At 40.4% G+C, this 20,934-nt stretch overlaps 1 protein-coding gene across 1 annotated transcript in view; it reads right to left on the minus strand.

Moving 5' to 3' along the window:
* Position 1: 1 nt before the first annotated feature.
* ACVR2A (activin A receptor type 2A) overlaps positions 2-20,934 on the minus strand; it is a 68,717-nt gene continuing 47,784 nt past the window's right edge. The window contains exons 5-11 of the mRNA XM_082483613.1: positions 12,185-12,328; positions 10,745-10,888; positions 8,897-9,042; positions 6,979-7,093; positions 5,573-5,711; positions 2,040-2,170; positions 2-1,003 (exon numbers count right to left, since the gene is read on the minus strand). Of these exons, the coding sequence (XP_082339739.1) occupies positions 809-1,003; positions 2,040-2,170; positions 5,573-5,711; positions 6,979-7,093; positions 8,897-9,042; positions 10,745-10,888; positions 12,185-12,328 (1,014 nt within the window). The 3' untranslated portion in view covers positions 2-808. The remainder of the gene's footprint in view (positions 1,004-2,039; positions 2,171-5,572; positions 5,712-6,978; positions 7,094-8,896; positions 9,043-10,744; positions 10,889-12,184; positions 12,329-20,934) is intronic.

Consider the following 20,934-nt stretch of genomic DNA (forward strand, 5'->3'; position numbering starts at 1 on the left):
TTTTTTTTTTATACACAACAAGCTAGTACAAGAAAAGGCTAAAAACACTGCTTTAGGAATGGCCATTTACTGTTGGCATGAAGCATAGCTTACCCTTTTTAAATAACACAGTGAATTTGAAATACATCATTTACAAAACACAGATCAATTTATTATTCAAATTTTGTTAGTGTTGTCAATCTCATAATTTAGCAGAGGTGGAGCTGAGGTATACCTTGTTGAGGGAGGTTAAGTAATAATACTTGGAAGCCTCTTTGCTATATCCCACTTGATTACTTTTGTTTATGTACACTGAACAGCAGCACACTAAACATTCACAAGCTGTGTCATATTGGCATTACAATAGTCATCTTTATAAACAACAGCAAATGCAATAAAAACAAGTTACCCTTTTTTTTCTTTTTTCAATCTGAAATGAAATGTTTGATTTAAAAAAAATAACAGTAGTTCATTTAAGGAATTAGTCTCTTCTGACAGGTATTAAGAAAGCTGATGTCAGTTTTTAAAACGCTTGGTTAGCCGGTACAGGTCCATATTCTTCATTTCAGTTCCTTAACAGCACGTTATCGTTTCTCAGTCTCGTGTCCTTCAGGTGTAAGCAGGGAATGCAAAAAGTCTCACGGATCCACGTTTGGGAAGAGGAGGCAGAGGAGGAAGGGGGAAATAAAGGAAAAACACCTCTTGGTGACGTTCCAGAGAGACTTACCCTTCGTTTCACACAGAGAACAGTAATGCCGTGAGCAGTCCCGTCAGCTTTAGCAGCTCCAGTGAAGAGTCCTGGCGGTCAGTGACGTGACCAGTGCAACTATCATAGACTGGATTCTTTGGGAGGAAAGTCAACGTTTGTCACCATTGTGACCACAGTCACGATGTCCTCTGTCGTTATAATGTTAGTTAATTTTTGCATCTGAATAATGCGCTCTTCTACGCACCCCGCCGACAGCCTGGCTTCCGCATCGTGATCCCAGCACTCCTCTATGGTTTCACAAAGCATCGCCATTCCCTGCGAGCAAACAAAGCCAAGTGAAAAATCACGGCACACGGAGTTGCAGCGAGTTTTAGGAAGGCAGGGTCGCCTCGCAATTCTAATAGCAAACTGCATTTTAAGGTGCCCCTGCCAAATTTTAACCCTTCTGTCAAACGGGGAGCTATGCCGAATTTGTTGTGAAGACAAACATGTCTCACAAGGCCTCACGGCTTATTTATTTTGCGCTATTTAAACAATATACCAAACAGCCAGCAAATCCTTTTCACCATGCAAAGCTGAAGTCTGCTGGTAAAGTCATCGTGGTATTTTTAAAGATCTCACACCAAAAGAGGTTAAGTTCTTCAGTGATCAAGTGAACCTTCGATGAAAAACCAAACAGCAGAAAAGGGGGTTTCTATCTGACAGCTGTTCACTTTTCTCCAAAGTAACGCTGAGCTCATACAGCACGATGCTAATGACAAGGAGCAGCGGGTAACACGCTTGTTTTTCTTGCAGACAGTGTCATCTATTGTTTCTAACAAGACCATTTTTTGAAAAAAAAAAAAAAAAAAAAACAAACAAGCAAACAAAAAACAACACACACCCCAAAAAACAACAAAAACCCAACCCAAAGCCAGTGCCGGGAATAAGCAATGGCTTTACTGCAAATCTCTGGCCATGAATCGCATCAGGAAAGCACACAATTCCTCCCAAACCGATCCCAGGAATTGCTCATACGACACTGCTCAACCTACGTGACTGCGTTCAGTTTGTGGCATTCCTGCAGTAAATCAAGACTATTATTTCGTAAATATATTTTTAACATGTGCATTCAGAAGTCACTCTCAAGAATATCTTCTCACCAAAAAAGTGAAAGAGATCACTCCCTTCCAAATCACCCGAGATGAGAAAGAATATTTTAAGAACATATTAGTTTACAGTCCATTTAATTCTTACTAGAATTACTAAATTCCTCCTAAAAGACAATATTATGGCCACAACACAGGATTAACAACATCTGAAATTCAAATCATGACAGAACTTTGAAGAACTCCGTTGCGTAACTACTTACAGAATGTTTTTGCCAACACTCTCGTAAAACGGGTCTCTTCTTTTTGTGAACTACAACTTCCTGCATGTCTTCAAGGGAGGGATGCTGGCCAATTTCTTCTTCAAATGGCAGCATGTACTCATCTACTGGGCCTACAGACAACAAAATAGTTAAAACACAAATTTCGCTTTTAAAAAAGGGAAAAAGAAATAAGTGGTATCGTAGAAATGGGGATTACTCTGTTTACTCCGTTCCATTAAGAGCTCTCCCTGTGACAGGTCAGCAGCGATCGGTGACTACGATTTTAACTAAGCAGCAGTGGCACTTTCCAGAGGCAGAAGCCTTTGCTCCCCTGCACACAGCAGCCACGCGCAGCTCCCGGCCCCGCTCCCTCCACCAAAAGCTCCGAACCCCACGGGTGGAGGGAGGTGCAGGAACGCACAGCTTCTCCCCCATCTCCTCCCACTCCGTGGAGCTCCGGTAAGATAAACCATCATCCTGCGTCCAAGTTGGCTGCCTCTCCTGGTGTCTGGCTACCAAGCAGGCGCTGAGAGCCGCTTGTGACCACTTGCGTACCACGTGCGCTGCAAAAAACAAAGCTTGCAATAGCGACTGCCACATCCCTCTGGGAACGTCACGCGTTTCCTCCTCCCGTCCATGTAGCACAGGGTGAAAGTACTTATATGGAAGGGTAAGTGGAATATTTATCCTGAACAGGACTTTAGAGAACAGGAACAGGGTCTTTTTAGTCTAGAGAAAAGATGACTGAGGGGGGATCTTATCAATACTTATAAATACCTACAGGGAAGGTGCCGGGGGGATGGGAACAGTCTTTTTCCAGTGGTGCCCAGTGATAGGACAAGAGGGAATGGGCACAAACGTGACCATAGGAAGTTCCACCTAAACCTGAGGAGGAACTTCTTTACTCTGAGGGCAGCAGAGCACTGGCACAGCTGCCCAGAGAGGGGGGGAGTCTCCCACTCTGGAGCCATCCCAAACCCGCCTGGATGTATCCCGTGCCACTGCTGGAGGTGCCCCTGCTCTGGTGGGGGGTGGCACTGGGGGAGCTCCAGAGGGCCCTTCCAACCCCCACCAGTCTGGGATTCTGTGTAACGGCATCAGAGGGACAAGCTTTGTATGCTGAACTACAGATTACACAATTATATGTTATCCTAACGCACAGTTTGTGCTCTCAGATCAGAAGTCTGAAGAAAAAGGAGGAATGGGAAGACAGAAGAAATGAAGGGTATGGTACAGATGAGGCCGATGACACTTGGTGAGACACACCAGGTGCCTTCTGAAAAGAATAAAGCAAAAACCAACCACGTATTTGCTGAGAGAGAACCAGGTGCCATGACTAGAGCAACAGAACGCTGTGATTTGGGAAGGCCGCTTTCCTTCCCCGCTGCCTCTTTCGCTTTCTGGAATAATAACCCCACCCGCCAGAGACCAACACCACACTCCAGCAGGCATTAGGTACGTATTTTTACAGTACACTGAGGCATGAAAAATCAATACAGAATGTGGGGCTGCCTCAGAGACTTGTGCAAGATTGTGTCGATCCTGTTATAAACAGCTTAACATTTTTAAAAGGGTAAAATCTCCCCAGTGGCTTCTACTCCACAAGGAATGTTTGAAGCAGAAAAACACTGCTTGGAGCAGAAAAGCGCCGTGCAGCTACATGCTGATCTGCCGAGATCTCCAATACATCTTGGCTCTTTATGTAGGTATCTGCAGCTGCACCATGCTCTTGCAGGAGAGCTTGATGACAAATGGCATCCCTAGCCCAAGTGAAACCGTCCTATTTACTCAGTTGAATTTAGCTGCTCTAAAGACTGTATTAAAAAGGTAACTTTATCCCAAACATTTTTGAGCCTTGTCTTTTGTCTCATTCTTGATTAATCCTGACTTATTCTGGACACCCAGAAAAGATCTCTATTTACTAAATTTAAAGAATAGCATTCATACTTGAAACAGGGTATCTGGTATCTTTTCTTGATAGCTTAAAAATTGAATCCAACGGTTTGCTTTATGAGAACAACAACTGTGATGGACCCCTAGCTAACACAGCATCAGCTGCAGATTTCTCAGACATTGCTCTGTTTCCCATCTCTAAGCTATTAACTATTAATTAGAAATTCTAACATGTATATCATTGAATCATAGAATGGTTTGGGTTGGAAGGAACCTTGAAGATCATCTCATTCCACCCCCCCCTCCCACCAGCCCAGGTTGCTCCAAGCCCCGTTCCAACCTGGCCTTGAACACCTCCAGGGATGGGGCAGCCACAGCTTCTCGAGGCAACCTGCGCCAGGGGCTCACCACCCTCACAGCCAAGAATTTCTTCCTAATATCTCATCTAAATATCCCCTCCTCCAGTTTGAAGCCATTCCCCCTCGTCCTATCACTACATGCCCCTTGTAAAAAGTCCTTCCCCAGCTCTCCTGGAGCCCCTTTAGGGACTGGAAGGCCACAGTAAGGTCTCCCCAGAGCCTTCTCTTCTCCAGGCTGAACACCCCCAACTCTCTCAGCCTGTCCTCCCATCAGAGGGGCTCCAACCCTCGCAGCTTCTTCATGGCTTCCTCTGGTCCCGATCCAACAGGTCTATATCCTTCTGATGTTGGGGGCTCCATAGCTGGAGGCAGTAGTCCAGGTGGGGTCTCAGCAGAGCAAAGTAGAGGGGCAGAATCACCTCCCTAAACTATGACCTGAACTAATCTCCCATTAGGGACAACAAGAGAAAGAGAGGGTTGGGAGGCACTGAGTTCACATGACACATCTCACTCTGGCACCTGCAGGTAAACCAGAAACAGAGACTTTTCTATGTCTCACTGGAGACAAGTGACCTCCTGACGCACTGTGGAGCGGTTCACTGTGGTTCAAGACCTGCCAAGGTGGCACTCTGCATACGCTCACCAGCAGCTAGAAAAGTATGAACTGCGTCGATGTTCTGTGTAATAAAATAAATGTTGAGCTATGAAAGTTCTTCACGTTCTTATCCTTGTATTCCCCAACCACACTGGGAACAGACCCGACACTAGTAAGGGTCCACGCACATCTTCCACAGGCAGCAGTAAAAGGCCGGTAGGTCGTTGTCCAGACACTAAGGTGTACAGCAGGAGACACCAATTTCTCAGCAGGTGCCGGTGGGGTATCTCTGTTACCAAGGCTGATCTAATCTGAGAATTTGTTTAAGAAAGGAAGCAATACTTTAAGATTAATTGATTGGCACTGAGAATGTTGGGCCAAACGCAGAATCAAACATGTTTAGGTTAGGAGTTCCACAGAAATTCTCTCTTCTTTACCATGATCAGAGAAGAAATGCAACAGGTAGCCATGTACCAGAACACTGTTACGTGGGATGCCAAATATCAAAGGCACTAAATTATAAAGTGACTCCACGATGTTGCTGTTCCATTCGTTTCCCCCCAAGACTACCACCCTGATTAAGTTATTACACACATTTAATCGACCTTCTGATTTTTTTTTTTTTACTTTAAACACACCTCTCACAAATTAATTAAATATTTCCATAGATCAAATATGTTACTTACCATCTGAGGCAGTACACCGTGACGCCAATTCCCAGAGGACTAATCCCATGGCATACATATCTATCCTTAAAAACGCATCCCTTTGGAAGTTTATAGCACCTTCTAGTACCTCAGGAGCCATATACCTTCGTGTACCGACCTTGAAAGACAGGAAAGCATAAAAATTTGTACGCTGAGCATGAACACAACCACAATTACCATAATTACCACTCTAGCTGGTGCCGATTACAGTAATACTGTAGACCAGAACTATTTGTTGTGAAAGATTAAAAATAGCCATGGTTATCCTCGCTTAGGATTATATCTTAGAAGTGTCTTTTATTCTTATATCCAATGGTAGGTAAGAGGAATTAGAAACAATCGTATAGACTGGGGCCTATAAAGGCTACTTATGAAGCAGGAAAAGCGGAATATATTTTAAAATAACACATTTGCATAACAATTCGACGTATTTGTCACTGTCACTCCTTATTTTCTTCCAGATTACAGGAAGGCAACTATTCTTATTTTTTCATGTCAAAAGAATTATTACAGTTTCACATAAGGATGTGAAACTTGCTTTTGTTTCTTTCCCCATGGCAGAAGCAGTAATAAAAATACCAAAAGAAAACCAGCTACCAAAGTGCAATTTATACCGAGAAAATTCTGTGATATCACTTACACAAAACTGGCCACGAAGTGAAAACTTTGGGGATACCCTTCCTTTTTGACCACAGGCAATGATAAAATTATGTCATCTGAATAAACCAGAACTTATGTGATGCCCGAACAAGATCTACTTCGCTATTTAAACCTTCACAGCAATAGCTATGTTTCTCTGAGGCAGTCTTACTGAGGGTTTTATGCTTTTATTGTATGGATTTTGTTTTTGTCACTCAACCACAAACTGTGAAGCTCTGCCTAAAATTAAATATATTTACTTTTCCAGAAACTGTAATGCTTTAAGCTCAAACTTATTTTAGAAGTCCGAGGTACTAAACCAGTTCCCTGTGGCATGACAAATGCCACACAACGCTGTTGTCCTTTCAGGAAAGCGACTGTTGCTGGGTCAGACAGTTAGAAACCGGCTGCCAGTGTACTTCCAATTTCTGAACAGCACCTCAGAACAATTAATAAAATATAGCAAGACTGCTCTTTCTTGTCCAAATCCTCTAGTAAGAATGAAAATAAGAGGGGAGAGAGGCCATGTAACGAGATGGGGGAGAAAGGCTGTGGTCTGTAATTATCTCAAGAATTGTTTAATTTTTAGCCTGAGAAAAGAAAGCACAAATTACCACATTCCTTAAAGGTCACTGAAAAGAGGGTTGATGATACAGTATCCTCTGCGTGAAGAATGCCTAAACTATCCATTGCCATTCACATGCAGTAAACAGCTCTAACATTTATGCAAATAAACAGGTATTTACCTGTCCATGTGTATCTCCTGCAGACTTTCCAGCCTCAAACTTTAAAGCTAGACCGAAATCAGCAATACAAGCTGTAAGATTATTTTTCAGCAGCACATTCTTGCTTTTGATGTCCCTTTCAAGTTAAGGAAAAAAAAACAAACCACAACTTAGTGATCTAGAACATGAAATACCATATACAGTTCTAAGGAAAAAGTAATATAATAAACCAAAGAACATTATAATATGAAAGGCAAGACAATTATAAAGCAGCAGTCCATTTATACAACACAAGAATAAAGCCTAGGTATGAGGTTCAACAAGGCCAAGTGTCTCGGGTCCTGCACTTGGGTCACAACAACCCCATGCAGCGCTACAGACTGGGGGCAGAGTGGCTGGAAAGCTGCCTGGCAGAAAAGGACCTGGGGGTGTTGGTGGACAACCGGCTGAGCATGAGCCAGCAGTGTGCCCAGGCAGCCAAGAAGGCCAACACCATCCTGGCCTGCATCAGGAATAGTGTGGTGAGCCGGACTAGGGAAGTAATCATCCCCCTGTACTCGGCACTGGTGAGGCCTCACCTCGAGTACTGTGTTCAGTTTTGGGCCCCTCACTACAAGAAGGACATTGAGGTGTTGGAGCATGTCCAGAGAAGGGCTACAAAGCTGGTGAAGGGTCTGTCTGGAGGACAAACCTTATGAGGAACGACTGAGGGATCTGGGGTTGTTTAGCCTGGAGAAGAGGAGGCTGAGGGGAGACCTTATCACCCTCTACAACTACCTGAAAGGAGGTTTTAGAGAGATGGGAGCTGACCTCTTCTCCCTGGCGACAAGTGATAGGACAAGAGGAAATGGGTTCAAGTTATGTCAGGGCAGGTTTAGATTGGATATTAGGAAGCATTTTTTCACTGAAAGGGTTATTAAACATTGGAATAAGCTGCCCAGAGAGGTGGTGGATTCACCATCCCTGGAGGTGTTTAAGAAAAGGGTAGATGAGGTGCTTAGGGACATGGTTTAGGAGTGGTGGTGTTTTTATCAGGGTAGGTTAATGGTTGGACTTGATGATCTTAAAGGTCCCTTCCAACCTCACTGATTCTATGATTCTACACTTGCACACCTTTATCCTTACGGAAATATATGAGACTGGAACTATCATTTTATGCTTAGTTTAAAAATACATATAGATTTATAAGCATGTATGATACAAAAATACATCAAAAATGTAGTTACTGCATACTTTACTTACAAATACATTTTGTTTGTTTAAACAATAGGAAACAAAACACTTCGAAAAATGAGTCTTGATTGTTTCTAACAAGGAGATACATGATTTCCTGCCGAAACAAAAGATAATGGACTCGATCCAGGTATTCCCATCTGTCCTGTGCATACCTCTCCCCCTCCCCCATTTTACCATCAGTAAAGCAGTTTTAGTCAGGAAATTCTAAATTCTATAGAAATTGTTTTTCTCTTACTCTATATGCCTATCTTATTTTGGTTACCATATCATTTCAGCTCCCTACTTCTATTAATAGCTTTCTATACCCACCTCATAAAAACCCAGCAATTACACTCAACAACAGACATAACGCAGCACATGTTTCTGTCTGAAGGCATTCAGTATTACTTAAACTTATGTATATAAGGGTTTAAGCTGTTTCAAATAGCTACAATGTCAATTATTTCCTATACTGCAGACAGTACTTAAATAATTAAATATATATTAAAAAGGATTTATGACATTAAGCACAATCACCACACCGAGTTCTATAAACCATCGGCCAGATTTTTTCTTAAGCTGAGCAGATTTTTCTTATGAGGCTCTCGATAATTCTGGGAGGAAGGTATCAGAGTAATTATTTGAATACTTCCTATCTAGCCATGCTTCACAGCTCAGAGTTAAATATTAACAATCACCTGAAAATATTCAATGTATACTATACCTATGTGAGATGGCAGGCTTATGTCCATCTTTCAGCCCTGGTATATCCTCGTGAAGATAAGCCAAGCCTCTAGCCATAGTTTGAGCGATGTGACATAGCTCGTTCCAAGAAACCACGTTAGCCTTGAGAAAGTCTGTTAATGAACCCTGCGCAGCAAAAAAGACAAACAATTACAAGATCAATTTAATTCTCATCTACTCATAAAGGAACCTTCTAGATGGCTCCCGTCATTAAAGAACACGATATGCCTGTCTGCCTTTCTCCGTTTTCTGATAGGCCATATAATTACATATATACATACGCAATCAACTGCTGGGTTAAACAACACAGAATTAACTTTTGCATCATCTCTAGTGCATGAACAGAATCAAGATGCACCTACACATCACCTCAACAACCAAGCAGCGCAATGAACTCCAGTTGGGTGGCACACTTGCCAGCGAGCTGCGCTTGCCTCTCAGTGTCAGAAATGGGAGCTAGACTTAAGATATCTAAGTTCCTTAAAAGACAACCCCGCTTTTACGAGGGTGATTCATAATCTTCCAGGCACAGGAAATTACAGGTTAGATTCACCTTCAAGAATCTTGCTGAACTGTCTATGTCTGTTCTCTAAGACCTAATTGATAGTCTAAATCTTTTCTTATGGACCAGCAACAGTGAACACCAGTTTCACAATTCAGTGGCAGAGTGAACTGCATACTCTGAGTAACTATAAAGAGATAAAGTAAAAGTCTAGTCAACATAAAGCTCTTCTCTTCCAACTCACGTCTATAGCCCACTCTATACGCACATTTTCACAGATTTGCATATTATCCAGTTTGTGAGATGTCATCGTGTCACATTACTGTGTCAAAAGCCAACACAAAAGAGAAAAATAAACCAAGTGCTGTCACAGTGTAGAGGCCACACTTTAAAAATTAAAAACTGTATTTTCCATCAGAGTCATCTCAGGTGCCATCTTTCTAACAGTAACAAGTTTTTTAAAACTCAGACAAAAAAATAAATAAGAAAATGGCAATAAACTCTCAAAAGTCAAATTAGTTTGAGATTATCTAATTGATTGTGAAAATCTGTCAAAAATTTTGACTAGCTGGATAGCTTTAAGTCTTCTAAATTATTAAAGCAGAGGCATAAGCGGGACAAAAATGTCAGAAGGAAGAATGTAATGTTTGATCCTAGAAATACAATCTATGGCCTCGCCTTGATGTATTAGCATATCCATATTATACAGATTTATATTTTCTCAAATCTGCTACAGGTAACATCTTCCTAAATTTAGCACTGGCAAAGAGGCATTAAGTTCGGGGCTGTTTTTGCTCTTTATACTTACATCTGTGACAGTTACTTGCATTAAAAAAAAAAACCAAACCAAGTGGACAAAGTAAAACAGTGAACATATACTTAATTACATATACTTATGTGTCTTACTGTGGTTGTCACAATACAATCAATACATATTATTCCATTCTTATAGACACAAATCAGCTAACACAAGTAAAACAAAAATAAAACAGTGCAATCTTTGCAAGATGGAGCTTATTTAATCCAGGCAGATTTAGATGGGGGATATTCAAAACCACTAAAAAGCAAAAAAGTAGAATAAATTTGTTTGTTTTCTAAAACAGCTCCTCTATTAAGTAAAGACTGATGACAACTTTCTCAGCTGACTGAAAACAAATTTAAATGAATTCACATCCAATGAAAAGAAACAAGCTAAGAGTAAGCAAAAACTATTTTAAATTTTATTTCTTAACTGTCTCAAGTTCACATTTGTGACAAATTCCTAAGGCTGTTCCTTCCTCCACCACAATAACAGAAAAAAGAACCTACATCGAGAACTAAACATACCTTTTCATGAAATGCTGTAATTAACCAGAGATCGACATCAATGCTAGTGCCTCGTTTCTCTGCACCAATGAACTGCAAGATATTGTCGTGCTTCATTCCAGGTAAACTGTAAATTTCATATTCATTCTGCCACGACTGTTTGTCCTGTAAACAAAACAACACAGCAAACCAAGTTAATACCATCATCATGAGAGTAAGAGGTACTTTCCCTGGCAGAGTTTTCTCCCATAATTTACTGTGCATTTGTAGATGACCTGTCAAAATGAGTAAAAACTTTTTTTTGGCAATACAGGATTTACTCTCTAAATGAAAGAAAGCAGAGTGTATACTGTTAACATTATGAAGCTGATTATTTTGAAGTTACAAATGTTTGGCCTAATAACAATATTTGTGCTACAAACTATTGACCTAACATACACAAGAATAGGAAAACCTGTCTTGTCTTTCCTCACATATATTACATATTCACTTATAGTGGAAAATCATCAGAAAAGCTTAAATCTGTTGTGAGCCAACATCAACTGTTGAAAACGTCATCAACCATCACAGACAGGAACTGCGGAAACACAAAGCTGTACATTAGGATTGGACTCTACATACTGCAAATCATTACAATTGCTTTAGTCTTAAGAGCATGGTTCAATTTTTGTATTTTATTGATCTACAAGAACTCCATAAAGAACTAGAACTAGATTTCTTTCATTAAAAATAATGAACAAAAGATTTGATTTGTTGTGCTGATGGCTGAAACCACCCTAAATACGTGTCATTTCTCCTAGCAGAGAAAGAACCTACAGACGTATTTATTCAGCAAGTCAACACTCGCTTAATCATCAGCAAACACGATCACATTTCTTCACCAGTGGGTGTTTTTAATTAATCTAAAATCTATCCAAATATGATTGTGTATGATCACTTTGTATTCTTTAACTAGACTGGATCTTAAAATTATGAGTACAACCTATTCTGAAACATGGCTTTCAAAGGGTACTTGCTCGGAAGTAAATATTATTTCACTTAATTGAGGCATATTTAATTGGAATAATTACCTTATGGGTTTGCATTTCAGGACATTCCTTCCAAGTACAATTTAATTTAAAAAATAACAAATTCTTCTCAACTGATGGAGAAATGCGTGAGAGCTGCACATTTGGCTGTTCAAGCCAAAAATGTATTTTTATAACTAGAAACATACATAAACTTAAATTTATGTTTCAATAATATGTTTGCTGCATTAAAATAATTAGTTTAATTCAACAAAAATCTACCTGCACGCTTCAGCTCAAGACATTTCCTGCATTTAAGAATTTCTTTGAGCTATCTAGATTTACAGTATACATTGAAAATTCTCTAAAATAAAAACCTTCTATTGCAGGTAGAAGAGCTGGTTTAATGTCATGATGTTACAGGCAACACAGGACACTAAGAACTTCTGCTTACCTGAATAGGGAATATTTTGACCGCAACATACTCATTTAGTAGCTGAGCTTTCCACACACAGCCAAATCTCCCCCTAGCTTTGATCTCTAGTAACTGCAGTGGCTTCAAACCCATCAACGGCGAAGGCGGTGGTGGTCCAGGATCCTGAAATCAGGTTAAAAGCATTAATTAGTTGTGCTAATATATGTGCTATCTGTGATGACAGCACTAGAAATAAAGGCTCGTAAACCAAAAGAGGTTTGGTATCACATACCCAACCCCCTGCAACAAATTCCCCCAAACGAACCAGAAACAAAACAGCAACTCTTCTCCACAGGAAAGAAAAATGAGATTGTGAAACATGCTCAGAATTAATGTGCAAGCAACAGCATAACAACAGTGGCAGTATCGAACTGTCTAACCCGGTGTACAAGCACAGCAGAAATTAGGGAATAATAAAGCTTTACTTGTTGCTTTTTTAAGTGACAGAATTAAAATGAGCCACCCTTGATACATTTAAGGGGTTTTTGTTTGTTTGTTTGACATACACGTGACTTGTTTAATCCTTTTGTTCAGTGGTCTGGTGACTTGACCCTACACAGCCACAAAGTCCCTTTCCACGCGACTAACGCTGCATCCCCCCGGCCAGCAGCCGGGAAGCAGAAGATGTCTACGCCAGCGATGTGGTTGGGGGCAACAGTGCCGAGCTGACGCAAAGCCCCTCGCTCTGCAGTTACCACGCACTGGTTCGGTTCTCACAGGCCACCGAGTCAATACCAGCACAGCTCGACTTCAAAAGCTCCACTGCTTACTGGGGACATAAGGTTGCAAACCAACAGGTAGGCAGGCCATACCACCACAAGGTCTTTCAGGACGGAACTAACTTTTTTTTTTTTTTTTCATTGAAAAACCACTGAACCACATGCACAGTGCAGACATTTGGCATGGGAAACCAAACACCACCATCTCCACAGTCAGCCCTCCAAGCCACGCAAATGAACCACAGCACCAGTGCTTCATACTGATCCACTCCCACTGCTCCCAGCTTCTCCTAATGTAGACCGCCAACATGTTACTGGAATGTGAGTACTTGGCTCTAGCCCAGAAATAGAACTGGAATTAAATTTAAGATACTATCTGGTCATATCTTGCAGTATTTGTACTTTACTGAGGGGCAGCCCAACAATTCCTTCACAAATACGACAGCAGAAGCTGGGAAGTACACCTGCATGTGAGACAGCACTTCACGCAGCTTCCACACCCGTCTAACGACCGATCTTACTGCAGATTTGAACAATTTCTCTTTCTGGGAAAGAAAATGTGACAGCCTATGGATAATCTTGTATTTTATATTTTCTACATCTCTTACAGATTCTGTATCACACATCATCTGGATGTAACACGTAGATTTTCAACTTTATTGCCAAAGATGTGCTTCTTTCTGGGCTGTCCCTTTCTCCCCAATCTACCGTGTTAGATTACCCTACATAAGGGTCTTCCCTACCACAAACAAATGCAGCAGAGCCATTTATGTATGCCTCTGCCTCTGAGAACATTACCCTATGCCCAGAACCCCAGAAAAACGATCTCTTCTGTCTGATCCCCGTTTTCTGCAGTAAAGTAAGTTGTGGTGTGTAATGGTCACCAAGCAGAATTACCAGTACTGTCACCACCAGCTACCACTCCACCTTTCCTTCCGCACTCTCCCCCAAATTGATTTAAACCACAATTTGTTCCTCAGTCCAAATTACTCCAGAGAATTGCAAATGTCAGCGGCAGTGATGACGGGGTGGGGGTACAGCTGGGACGAGGGTGAAGGGCTGCTTTTAGCGGCAGTGTGGGTCTACAGAGACCACAAAATTGTACCACAAGTCTCAATATTACACATGAAAGAAACATCCAAATGAAAGGTAGGTATCGCTTTTAAAGGATATCCACCCCGAGAACAAAATGAAAAAACCTCTAACGTCTACTGTTCAAAAAAGCCTCCAAAACGTACGCTCGGCTTCCCTATTTCCCCAGTAACAGCTGTAATGCTGTTTTAAAGAGAAAGAATGAAAAACACTGGAGTGGTTGCTTCCACAGAACAAACGAGAGTACTCAATAGTTAAGTATTTGAGCACTTCAGTGAGCAACATAAAAATCTTGTGCATGTTAAAGACACATGCTCTGAATGATCGTGGTTTTAAGTATACTCTGCTATTGTGAGAATGGAGACAAGTGCTTCTGTATCCAACACAAGTTTCGAGTAGTTTATGTGCAGGAATAAATAACCATTCTCTTGTTTCTTATTAAGCAACAAATACATCCTTCAAAAAGAACAAGATTCATAGAGATACAGCTTTATGGCAATGTTAAGAAACTGTAACCTAATTCCACAAATAAATAAGAGAAAATATGTTTGAAATTTAAATTACAATACTATCCTTGAAAAAGTATGAAATCCTTTCGCAAATATGACAGCGATAGATGCCTAAAGTCGTTACACCAAAGTTTCTGGGTTTAAACTGGACAAACAACAATGGAAAAAATGAAGTTTAAGAGTTACGTTTTCCCTCCTGTGCTGCCTTTCATTCAACGCCAAAGCCCTTTAGGAATACTTCAGGCACCAGGGAAATCACTGTCCTCAATTTGTAACAGTTACAGGTGAAACTAGAAACAAGATTCCCAAATTTACTCACAAAAGCCTACTTTAACATGTAAACAAACCCTGTGATTTTTAAGAATCCTGAGCACTGTGCAGCATCTGGTGATTTAACATCACGCAATCAGACAAGTTTTTAAATTTTTGAACCTACTGACTTGCCTGAATTAAAAGAACAATTTGTGGGAAGTAAACCCAGATCTCAGTTTGCTGTAGTGGCTAGAACATCTCCCTTTCCGCTCCATACCCTCCACCCAAACAAACTGTCAGTATTTTGAAGCACACTGACCATTTAATACTTCCCAAAGCCATGATGAAAAAAAAAAAAAAAAAGACAGCATCTATCACCAGAGAGAAGGCAGCAACTCCGCAGTAAGAACTGGCCAGTGACCACTCATGCTTCTGACTTTCACATTAGACCACAACACCTGAATTTCATATTTCCTAGAAAATCCTGGCATTTCCAAATATTTTACCACTACCTTATATAGCAACCTCCTGTGGTTCCCTGCACGTTCCCTTTCATGTTTAAACACATCTATGAAATCAAAACTTCCGGCGTTCTTATGAAGAAGCAACACACACCCACACACACATCAAAACAAATCCTGATTTAAAACGGAAAGTATAATTGCCTTCTGTTAACATAACTAAAAAGAATAGTTTTCCAGGTTTTTTTCCTCTGATTTTTTTTCTTTCTAAACAACTTTGTTAAAATCAACAGGCATTTACTCTAAAACTACAGGTACTATTTTTACATAGAAACATTCCTTGACAATATTTTTGACTTGCTCTACTTCTAAGCAAAAATGTTTAACGTGCCACAGGCATAATTATTTTTGTGTGGCTTTTAAAAATCATCTCTGTGGCGCCAAGAACGATGATATAATGCAAGTAAAGATATAATGTGGATATATTAGTCTAACAGCTTGCCACAGCTGTTAAAAATACAAGGACCCAATTTCCCATTCCCGAGCTTTCCCTGTCCCTTCCCTTGGACTGATTTTGGCACTTGTTTGACCACACAGCAAATCAGGGCAATACGCCAGATTGCCAGAAAGCTTTTATTTTTAAAATTGGGTTCTTGTTCTGATAATTTAGCAAATTGGATCAGTTTGCAGCAAGGTCCAGGTTAACACAAAAAGTACGGCAAGGCAGAGCAAAGCCTTCAAGGGACCTTGAAGATCATCCAGTTCCACCCCCCTGCCCTGGGTAGGGACACCTCCCACCAGCCCAGTTACTCCAAGCCCCATCCAACCTGGCCTTGAACACCTCCAGGGATGGGGCAGCCACAGCTTCTCAGGGCAACCTGGGCTAGTGGCTCACCACCCTCAGGGTGAAAAATTTCTTCCTTAAGATCTAATTTAAGTCTACCCACCTCCAGTTTGAAGCCATTCTCCCTCGTCCTATCACTCCATGCCCTTGTAAAAAGTCCCTCCCCAGCTCTCCTGGAGCCCCTTTAGGGACTCAAAGGGGCTCTAATGTCTCCCCAGAGCCTTCGCTTCTCCAGGCTGAACCCCCCTACTCCCTCAGCCTGTCCTGCTAGAGGCAGCAGAATGCTCCTGCTGCACAATGATCTACTGCCAGATAAAAGGAGAAGTAGCTAAGAACTACTTGAACCGACTGGGTCTTACAATGCATAATGCTCAGACAACTCTTCCTACAGCTCAGAGCCACTGATCATTAAAACTGTAAGCTTGGGTTGTACGTTGATCTGAAAATCGGGGACATCTAGCTATCTTGTACACAGTAAGGTTTTCAAATCTCACACAGGGCTTTTTGTTCTGATTTTTATAGCTGGGAGTTGCAGTCAGCTGTCAGGTAGTGCATACCAGTCGTACCGGAAAAAGAACAGAGGAAACAGTATTTGTTAAAGAATGGTAACTTCCAGAAATAGGTTTCCTTAAGCATCTTCCAGAATGATTCTCAGATCAGAGAGAAGCTTAACAAAGATGAAACTACAAATCCATTAAAAAATATGACCAACTGAACAGATTGTTTAAAGACCTGCCCCACCACAGCCTGTCAGCACTTGAGTTTATCTCCAGTCATGTCTCTCGTATGGCGACGGAATCAGGCGATTCATCATGTACAACAAAGGGAAAAAAAGACCAATTATCCAAACAGGGTTGTACATAGACGCACTTCTCTTTCCTGACTCTAAAATATAAACAAGTTCTCAAACTTCCAGAGCACATGCAAGTTTTCTTTGTTAAATAGTGCGATATTTCCGCTTGGTTACATTTACTCTACAGCTTATATTGTGGATACAGTTGAGAAGCTCTCATTGAAAGGCTCTGATGACTATCTTGGCTGTTTCCTCCCCTTCTAGTTTGGGACTGGTTCATTTTCAACCAGATGATCTGTAAAGTTAAGATCCAAATACAGTAAAAGGAGTCAGAATTCTTAAATTTTGTAATTATTCTAAAATTGACTCTATGACTTGTATCAAACTACATTTCTTTTAAATGGCAACAATTTTTCTCTTTTCCACCTCTATTTTATTCTACATTGTTTATATTCCTTTGGGGAATATGTTTGCAAAGTATTTATTTGTAGGCAGGATACTTCAGCTTCTTCCCCAACTTAAATTATGTCATTTGAAGCAAAACAATAATACAAATAGAAGGAACTCTGACACCCCTTTACCGATGCAAGATATTCAGGAAAATATTTAAATGGCACCACTCTATTTTCTTCTAAATTACATTTACAAGACATTTCAGCTATTAGAGACCTATAGAGACAACAGAAATGGAGCATTCATATTGCAACTCAAATCTTGACTTTTTCAATATTCAATGTAAGAGCCTAGCAATAACGACCAAGTTTCTGAATGAACAACTTTCAGTTACTTATAGTCAGGTAATCTGTTTCTCCGAGCTCCTGAATCACACCAAAAACCATCACATCACTTAGAATCACAACACGAAGACCACACAGCTCAAACAGTTATAGGTGTTTCACAGGCAGGAGATGACAAGAGAGAGCCAGAGACAGGACAGAAGTGGGCAGGACACGCCGTTTGCTTCCCAGACAACCCAGTACAGTGCCAGTGACGGTCCCCCCCACCCCACTGCAAACGCTGCACCAGCAGAGCTCTCGCCACCACACCCAGAGAGCGGCACGCGGGTGGAAGTGACACAACCGAGCTCGTCTACAGATGAAGAATCTGCTATGCCTGCTGTGTTCCATTATCCATCCCTGCAGACGTTTAACTCGATAGCCTGAGAAGCTATAGTAAATGTTAAGAAAGCTACAAACAGCAGACTAAACCTGTATTTTTAAACCCCGCATGCTTACAAATTTCTTGTCCAAAATACTGAAAGTAATTCATACCAAAATAACTTCTTACATGTCCACAGAAAGTTCCATAATCATGAACAAACATCAATGCATCTTACCTCAATCATTATATGAAAGGCGTGCTTGTAGAGAGGGGAAAAAACACAGGCAAAAGAAATTACTATTTATACCAAGAATGGGATGAAAAAACAGCTTATAAGAAAAGAGACAAAACTAATTTTCTGTGAATTAACAACAAAAATATTCATGGGGATAGCAATACTTTCTTGTACTAATAGCAGATCATTTAAAATAAAAAAGTCCATCATTGATATCTTAGCAAAGGAAAAAAGGGCAAAAATAGATTATTGTACAGACCTTTAGCTGAAGTGATCTTATAATTAAAACCAGAATTGCCAATTATAGGTGTATTAACAGTCATCTTGCTACAAAGCAGTATGTAAACACATGCAGAAAATTAAGCATCTATACAAACACAAGTTATGCAAACTTATTTCTGGTTATGCTCACAACTGTACAGCAGAGGGCAGCCTTGTACTACTTAAAATTCACTGCAATTAGTAGCTAGATGTGGAAAATGAAAACTTTTTAATATCTGAGTTACAACTAAACCTTTTAAACAACTAGATCATCATATATTAGGTTTATATTGCTATATTTAATCAATATATCTGGCACATTAGAGGTGTAACTAGAACAAGTGAACTTGAAAACACTACATCCACCATATATAAAAGGGAGATTACAACATTAAAGATTCTTTCAAACAAACCACATGAGTTTACAGGCTGTGGAATGAAATCCGTTATAAAAACCTAAGTCCCAGAGCACTGTTACTGAAACTTAGAAACACATTTTAATAACACAAGCTTGTCTGTGCTACCTTAATCTCTTTTTTATTGAGCAATCTCATTGCCACTCAAGCAGAGAAGCACTGAGACACCTTCGTTCCTCCTCCTGTACTTTTGCCACAGCCGTTTTCTTTGTTCTTTATAATTTGGTCAGACAGATGTTGCAAGAGCATGAAATTCAAACACTTAAAAGTATTCAGCTGCCACGTAACAGCAATCATCCTTTTCTTCACCCTTTGTCTTTACACTCTTTAGGATGCTACAAAGCACAGGGCCAACAAGAGGCTTTTCTCTGCGCTTGAAAACTGTCTAGCGCACACTTAGCATTATCTAAATAATTAATAACAGAAGGGCTGAAGTATTTCTTGAAGGCTAGATTAGTTGGGAGTCAGATTTATAAATACTGTAGTAGACCTTGCCACCACCGACGGAGCACTCAAGAACGCTGGAGCCCGACAGGATCACTCCTTCTCTTGCTGTCAGTCAGCAGACCACTGGAGATGAGGATAACACCCACACTGAGAGTCTGAAGCTGGTTCTTACAGGACTTGTAGAGCCTGTAACTATTTTGGGGCACTTCCTAAGGAAAAAAGCACACCCCCTCCAAAAAAAAAAAAAAAAAACAAAACCAAAAACCAAACAAAAAAAACCAACCCACAAAACCATCACCTTAAACTGGTTTTCAGAGTAGCTGATCATCTTCACCTTCAAATCTCTGGGAGCTGGTGGTCCACGAGAATGACAGCTCTTCCACATATACTAAAAAAACCTGCAAGTAAGGTTCTGCAGCACCAACTCCACAAACCACGAGCACAGTTACTGGAAAAACTTCCTCCTCCAAGCCCCTCATACTCCTTCGCCAGAAACAGCAGCCAAGCAAAATAAAAGTATTACTCAACCTGTGACTCTGGTAGGGCATGGCTACTGAACAGACTAATAGAAATATCTGTGTGCTCGTATTTCCACTAACTCAAGCAGTCAAAGAACAGACAAAAACTCTTAAAAAAACTTAAAAAGCATTGTTTGTATGAAACAGTTATACAACAAACTTCTTTCCTGTGGCTATAAAAAAATTTATTAGCCATTTTTTCAGGTCTTTTGCTATTACAGTTCTCCAGCTCCTGGGAATTATGTAAATTCCCCAGAAATAAGGAGGAAAAAAAAAACCCAAACACGAATCCAACCTTTTTGCTCTTACCATAATGAGAAACTGCAAACATGAAACTCTGAGAAATAAGAGTCCTCTCCCATGCCTCTCACTACACTCTTAAGGTAATCAGCTTCCCCCAAACACTAATGAATTAGACATGCATGAAAATTTTCAAAGAGAGATTTATGCACATCACAGACCACCCGATTTTAAAATCATCATCCTTCCCTTCAGACTACAGGCCCCCACCTCAGACTTCATTAGAAATGGAAGTAGCGTCAGTTTAAGCAATATTAGGCTATTACAGAAAAGCAGGGTTCTTTTCTCAGGAAAAAATACAACTCTTATAAATAAAAATTGGGAGCAATTAACACACACACACCCCAAATAGCTATTACATACACACAAGTGTTTATAAACACACCAGCTTCCTATTTATACTGCCCAAGAGCTAATTTAAAGGTTTTATCAGGGATTAAGGAAACGTTTGCAGTATTTGTAACCCATTAGACCAAAAAAACCCAAGCAGTGTGGTCTTTTCCAAAACGTGGGCTTATCCACAACCCTATTCTGAACTTCAAACACGTCACAAAAACCTTTATAAACATGGTGTTCCAAATAAATGCAAATTGTTGTATTGCAAATTTATTGTGCCGATTCATTCATTGTTCCTAACTAGTACCCTAAATATGACATCTGCGTATTTGCCCAGAGCCCCTCAGTCTCTTTGGAAAATATAAGGTAAAATGAATTACTTCTGTCTACCTTGGGAAATGTGTAATTCTCATCCATTTAGTGTTGTAAAACATTACCTGAAAAA

The sequence above is a fragment of the Vanellus vanellus genome (assembly GCF_965231255.1).
Source record: "Vanellus vanellus genome assembly, chromosome: 5".
In the NCBI taxonomy this organism is placed as follows: domain Eukaryota; kingdom Metazoa; phylum Chordata; class Aves; order Charadriiformes; family Charadriidae; genus Vanellus; species Vanellus vanellus.